This window comes from Otolemur garnettii, unplaced genomic scaffold (assembly GCF_000181295.1).
Source record: "Otolemur garnettii isolate 467f Iridium unplaced genomic scaffold, OtoGar3 scaffold00060, whole genome shotgun sequence".
In the NCBI taxonomy this organism is placed as follows: Eukaryota; Metazoa; Chordata; class Mammalia; order Primates; family Galagidae; genus Otolemur; species Otolemur garnettii.
In genome coordinates this window covers 11,227,886-11,235,098 of record NW_003852455.1, presented here as the reverse complement: position 1 = coordinate 11,235,098, position 7,213 = coordinate 11,227,886, and the positions used below count along the sequence as shown (strand labels likewise).

Sequence of the window (7,213 nt, the reverse complement as noted above, 5' to 3'; positions counted from 1 at the left end):
AGTTACTGCAGAAGGACTATATAAAGCCAGGTGAGTGCTTGTAAAACACAATCACACACCCACAGAGCCGCCCAAAGCACGCAGGCAGGCCGTAAACACACAGTTTCTCAGGGTTAATAAGACGGGTAGGAAAGAAATGCAGGAGCACCTGCACTTTTTTTTTAATGAGGAAAAGGCCAATATTTATGCTCAAATGTCCTTATTGTTTGATACACATCTTTTTATTAAAATAAATTAATACATAATTGATGCAGCATATATAGGGTGGCCATAAAGTGTGCCTTGGTTTGAGTCTCTCTCTCCCTCTATCTATCTATATATATATTTTTGCAGTTTTTGGCTAGGGCTGGCTTCGACCCTGCCACCACTGGTATATGGGGCCGGCCCTGAGCCATAGGTACCACCCTGGGTCATTATTTTATTTTATAACCTGATAGTACAAACTCAAGGGAAAACCCCCCCCTTTTTTTTTTTTTTAGAGACAGAGTTTCACTTTATCGCCCTCGGTAGAGTGCTGTGGTGTCACAGGTCACAGCAACCTCCAACTCCTGGGCTTAGGCGATTGATTCTCTTGCCTCAGTCTCCTGAGTAGCTGGCACTACCGGCACCCCGCCACAATGCCTGGCTATTTTTTTGTTGCAGTTTGGTCAAGGCCAAGGTTTGAACCCACCACCCTTGGTATATGGGGCCAGCGCCCTACCCACTGAGCCACAGGCGCCGCCCTGGGGTTTTCACTCTTGCTCAGGCTGATCTCACCTCCTAACCTCAAGCAATCCACCTGTCTCAGCCTCCCAGAGTGCTGGGATTACAGGGGTGAGCCACTGTGCCCAGACAGATATTTTCTGTTTTTTAAATTCCTCAATTCTGATACTATTTGAGTGTTAAGCTTCACTTTGTTAAAAATAGGTCCCTATATCATTAAGCCTCTGGAACCCTTATTCATTAACATTCCAAACTTCTGAACAGGTTATTTCAAATGAATTCAATGTAGCGTGTAAGGCTGTCCATACTTCGGTAGCACCAGATTGTACCCCTTAAGGCAGCAAAAGGAGTTCACCCGAGGTCACGTTTCAGATAATCACTATAAAAAGTAAAGTGTGACTTGTGTGGAACATAAAGCCTAGATTTATTACTGCTTTTCCTTATTAGCACTAGTGAAATCCCAGCATACATAGTAGCCTTTTGATGTAATGAATCCCTAGTGTCATTGTCTTATTCTTAATATTAGTTGGCTGTCATTTAAAGTGAGTTTTAGAAAAGTGTTTTTTTTTTTTTTTTTTTTTTTTTTTTTTGAGACAGAGCCTCAAGCTGTCCCCCTGGGTAGAGTGCCGTGGCATCACAGCTCACAGCAACCTCCAACTCCTGGGCTCAAGCGAGTCTCCTGCCTCAGCCTCCCAAGTAGCTGGGACCACAGGCGCCCGCCACAACGCCCGGCTATTTTTTGGTTGCAGCCGTCATTGTTGTTTGGCGGGTCCGGGCTGGGGATTCGAACCCGCCACCTTAGGTGTACGTGGCTGGCGCCATAGCCGGTTGAGCTATAGGCGCCGAGCCTAGAAAAGTGTTTTTCTTAGAGATTGGCTAAAACAGGCAGTGATGAAAACCAATATTTATTGATCATGAGTGCTTTACATATCTTACCTCATTTAAATAAAATGAAAATTCAATTAGTTTATTATTACAGGTCCGTAATCCCTTACCCAGAACTCTTAGAGCCAGATGATTTCAGAAAGGTGCTTAACATTACCTTAGATGTTTAGCAAAGTCTGGAGCAGTACCCTATAATCAGCCACATTTACATATCTGTAGGGAAACCTATGATATTTACACAAAATGGGATAGATCTAGAGAGTTTGACTTATACATGCGAAAAAATATTTATAAACCATTTTGAGAACTTTTTGCATTTTTGAATTGTGGATAAGATACTATGACCTTAGAAGAGTTAAGTCACTCGGCAAAGGTCACATAGTTAGCAAGGAATGGTGGCAGGATAAAACCAAGTATTAAAACCCCACTACACCAAGCTAGCTCAGAAGTATGGAATATGCTGTCTCTAGTGTATAGTCAGTGCCCAGTAACAGTAGAAATTGCAAGCTTAATTCTACAGGTAGGAAGAAGCAAAAAGAAAACCTTTAGTTTCAGCCATTTAGAGTTGCGGTTTTCATTAGCACTAACGATCTGGATGTTTTCTTCTTTTCTTTTAAAGTGTCTTGGTGACTCATACAGATGCAGTAAAAATTTCAGATTTTGGTACATCTAAGGAACTCAGTGATAAAAGTACCAAGATGTCCTTTGCTGGCACAGTTGCATGGATGGCACCAGAGGTGATACGGAACGAGCCTGTCTCTGAAAAGGTTGATATATGGTGAGTGGCAACATGTGTGCCAACTAGAATGCCTTTTCCCACTTTCCCCATATCTGTACTTCTTCCTTCCTTCAACCCTTTTACTTTCCAAGAATATTCTCTAATGTTGCTCACTTCTCGTCTATTTCAGCCTCATATTATCTGGGGAACGACCCAGTGTAATGATACATGGCAAGAAGGATTAGGAGGGGAATTAGGGTGCATAGCCAGTCAGTAAGTCATCAGTTTGGGGAACCCTCAAAGAATATGCTGAACTTCCTAGAAAACTGAAAGCTTACGTCAAATGACCATTTAGTATAGAAGTGTTTCTAAAATGTATTATATAATTCTCACTTTTTTCAGTAAAATACATTAAACAGCAGTTAATGACCCAGGTCATCATGGCACATATTAGGGATGTACTTTGCTGTGATGGTCATGTGCTCTAGACCTATTTGACAGGCATAGGTTATTTGCCCTTTTATTGAACAGCCCCTACAGGGTATGATTTTTTTAAAAAAAACTTTATCAATATTTCCTCTGAGATTATAAATCGTTACTACATGTATTAACAATATTTTTCCCTGTATTTGCTTTTCTTTTATCTTTAAATTGGTGACTACTAACTTTTAGGCATAAAACGAAAATAAATGCATATGTTAAAATTGTGTGTAATACCCAGAGTAAACATAATACAGTAAAATGTGGGATCATTTGTAATTTGGGTAATTATGACTAAAGTGTCCTCCTTAGGGATTATACCAATTTATGTTCTCCCCAGAAATGCGTAAGAATGTTCCCTCAGTCTCACCAACAAAATGTGCTACACTTTTGGATTTTTGCCAATCATACAAACCGACCTTCATTTCAGCAGGTAAAAAAATGATATCTTGAGTGTAGTTTTAATTTTCATTCTTCTTACTGTAAGTTTGTTTATACATTTTCATATTTTTCGGAGCCAGTTGTAACTTATTTGTGAACTATTCATATTCTTTGCTTAGCTTTCTGGTCTTTATTCTTGTCAAATTATAGAGTATTTTATATATTAAGGAGATTATTAGCCTTTTGTGTAAATTGTAGGTACTTTTCACATTTTGTTATTTTGCTTATGGTATTTTTTCATGCCAGATTTTTTTTAATGCAGTTTAATTTCTTAGTCTCTCCTTTTATAGCTTCTATTTCATAGTTGTAAAAGCTTTCATTTCAAAACAAGTAACAGGTTCCTTAAAAAATAAAATAAAACAAAAGCCTCCATCACTCCAAGATTTTTTTTTTTTTTTAATTTCCCCATGTTTTCTTTTTTTTTTTTTGGCCGGGGCTGAATTTGAACCTGCCACTTCCGGCATATGGGGCCAGCACCCTACTCCTTTGAGCCACATGCACCCCTAATGTTTTCTTTCAGGATTTTTATGATATCATTTTCACTTAAATCTTTGATCCATTTGGAATTTATCTTGATATATGGTGAAGTATAGATTGAATTATTTTGCCCAATTGTCCCAACAACATATATTGACTAATCATTTTTTCTCCACTGAGTTGTGATGCCATTTCTACCATATATTAATTCCTGTATGCATTTGGTCTCCTTATGGATTTCTAGTCTAGTCTAATAGTCTGGCTATCTACTTATACACCAAAGTTATTTACTGAGGCCTTTTAATATCTGGTAATATTGGTTACCCCACTGTGATTTTCTCTTTCTGAGTTTTCCTGGCTGTTTCTGTTTTCCTTATAGCCTTATTAGAATTCTAAAACTGATGTCCAAATGAGATCTAAAGAGGTCAAACTGTGGCTCTTCACTGATGATATGATCTTACACCCAGAAAACCCCAAGGACTCAACTATGAGACTCCTGGAATTAATAGAGAAATACAGCAGTGGCTCAGGATATAAAATCAATGTCCATAAATCAGTAGCCTTCGTATACACCAGCAGTTGTCAAGCTGAGAATCAAATCAAAGACACAATACCCTTCACGATAGCATCAAAGAAAATGAAATGCCTTAGAATGTATTTAACAAAGGATCTCCCGAGAGAACTGTGAAACACTGAGAAAAGAAATTGCAGAGGATGTTAACAGATGGAGGAACATATCATGCTCATGGCTTGGAAGAATCAACATTCTTAAAATGTCTGTACTACCCAAAGCAATCCATAGATGTGACGCAATACTCATTAAAATACCAACATCATACTTTTTTTTTGAGACAGAGCCTCAAGCTATCCCCCTGGGTAGAGTGCTATGGCATCATAGCTCACAGCAACCTCCAACTCCTGGGCTCAAGCGAGTCTCCTGCCTCCACCACCCAAATAGCTGGGACCACAGGCACCTGCCACAACAGCCTGGCTATTTTTTGGTTACAGCCATCATTGTTGTTTGGCAGGCCTGGGCTGGATTCAAATCTGCCACCTTAGGTGTATGTGGCTGGTGCCTTAGCCATTTGAGCCATAGGCACTGAGCCCAACATCTTTTTTTTTTTTTTTTTTTTTTTTTGAGACAGAGCCTCAAGCTGTCACCCTGAGTAGAGTGCCATGGCTTCACTGCTCACAGCAACCTCCAACTCCTGGGCTCAAGTGAGTCTCCTGCCTCAGCCTCCCAAGTAGCTGGGACCATAGGCGCCCGCCACAACGCCTGGCTATTTTTTGGTTGCAGCCATTATTGTTGTTTGGCAGGTCCGGGCTGGATTCGAACCCGCCACCTTAGGTGTATGTGGCTGGCGCCTTAGCCACTTGAGCCACAGGCGCCGAGCCATTTTTTTTTTTCCAACATCATACTTTAAATAACTTGAGGAAATAGTTCTACATTTCATCTGGAACCAAAAAAAAAACCCAAATAGCCAACCTAATTCTATTATATAAGAACAAATGTGTAGGCATCACTTTACCAGACTTCCAGCTATACTACAAGTATATAGTGATCAGAACAGCATAGTATTGGCATAACAATAGAGACATAGATCTATGAAACAGAACAGAGAATTAGAGATGAAACCAGCCTCATATCACCACCTGATCTTTGACAAAGCAAAAAAAAAACAAGAAAAAAGCATATACTGGGAAAAAGAATCCCTATTCAATAAATAGTGCTGGGAGAACTTATTGGACACATGTAAAAGATTGAAACTGGATCCACTCCTCTCACCACCTACCAGAAATTAACTCTAGTTAGTTAACTTAGTTAACTTAGTTAAAATCTAAGACATGAAACTATAAGAAGAAAGTGGGGGAATAACTCTGAATCTTATCAGCCTAGATGAAGAATTTATGAAGACATCCACTGGCAACTGCAGCAACAACAAAAATAAATAAATGGGACCTGACCAAGTTTAAAAGCTTCTACTCAGCCAAGGACACAATCAAAGCAAAGAGACAGTCCACAGAATGGGAAAAGATATTTGCATGCTGCAAATTCAGCAGAGGACTTAATAACCAGAATCTACGAGAAACTCAAGCAAATCAACAAGAAAAGATCAATTGGCTCCATTAAAAAATTGGGCAAGAAATGAACAGATACTTTTCTCATGAGGGCAGACAAATAGCCAACAAACACATGAAAAAATGCTCATCAGAGAAATGCAAATCAAAACCACTTTGAGATATCACCTGACCCCATGAGAAAGGCCCACATCAGAAGGTCCCAAAACAACAGATACTGGTGTGAGTGTTGAGTGACTGCAAACTTGTACAGCCTCTGTGGAAGGGAGTATAGAAATGCCTTAAAGAGCTAAAAGTAGACCTGCCATTCCATCCTCACTTAGCAATCTCTTTACTAAATATCTACCCAAATGAAAAAACATCATTTTACTATAAGGACATTTGCACTTGAATGTTTATAGCAGCCCAATTCACAGCAACAAAGATGTGGAAACAACTCAGGTGCCCTTCAACCCATGAATAGATTAATAAGCTGTTGTGTTGTATATGTAGCATGGAATACCATTCAGCCAGAAAAAGATGGTGATTTCACATCTTTTATAATAACCTGGATGGATTTAGAGAATACTCTCCTTAACAAACCATCACAAGAATGGAAAAACAAGCACCACAAGTACTCAGTACTTAATTAAAACGAGTAGATTAATACTACATGCTCATGTGAGAGAGAAACTCAGTTAAATTCAAGTAAGCAGGGTAGGGGGAAAGGGTTGGGTAAATTCCCACCCAATAGGTACACTGCACAGGTATATCACACACTTCCTGGGCACAGCTACAACCCAGACTTAACTTTACAAAAGCAAACTATGTAACCTAATCATATGTACCCCCATGTTAATCTGAAATTAAAAAAAGAACTTAAAAATTTGGTATATGTATTAATTTGATTAAAATCAATAAAGAACTAAAATGCAAGTCGATCTTTCTGAACTGTCTTCTGTACATGTTTCTTGTACTACTACTGTAGGTCTTTTGGAGTCGTCCTTTGGGAGCTGCTGACGGGAGAGATCCCTTACAAAGATGTAGATTCTTCAGCCATAATTTGGGGCGTTGGAAGCAATAGCCTACACCTTCCAGTTCCTTCCACTTGCCCTGATGGATTCAAAATCCTCATGAAACAGACGTGGTAAGAATATTGTCTCTAGAGCAGCAGAGCAATCTCTAATGTACATTTGGAGTGAATGTCCTAGTAATGGAAAAATCTGGGAGCCCTGGAGTTTAAGAATCTTGGGTACAGATACCAGCTCTTCTGCCCTGTTCTCTCTGTGCAATTTTGGACATGTCATCAAGTATCAGTTTTTTCATCTGTAAAATAGAGAAAACACTATATTTGTAGAATTTTGAAATTAATTAAAATTTATAAATAATTTGGGGCGGCGCCTGTGGCTCAGTGAGTAGGGCACCAACCCCGTATACCAAGAGTGGCGGGTT

General features: G+C 39.3%; 1 protein-coding gene across 2 annotated transcripts in view; it reads left to right on the top strand.

The window, feature by feature from the left end:
* The window catches only part of MAP3K13 (mitogen-activated protein kinase kinase kinase 13), a 146,865-nt gene that overhangs the window by 109,888 nt on the left and 29,764 nt on the right, over nt 1-7,213 (top strand). For both annotated transcript variants that reach the window (XM_012806923.2, XM_023514858.1), the window contains exons 5-6: nt 2,207-2,365; nt 6,750-6,908. In XM_012806923.2, the coding sequence (XP_012662377.1) occupies nt 2,207-2,365; nt 6,750-6,908 (318 nt within the window). The remainder of the gene's footprint in view (nt 1-2,206; nt 2,366-6,749; nt 6,909-7,213) is intronic.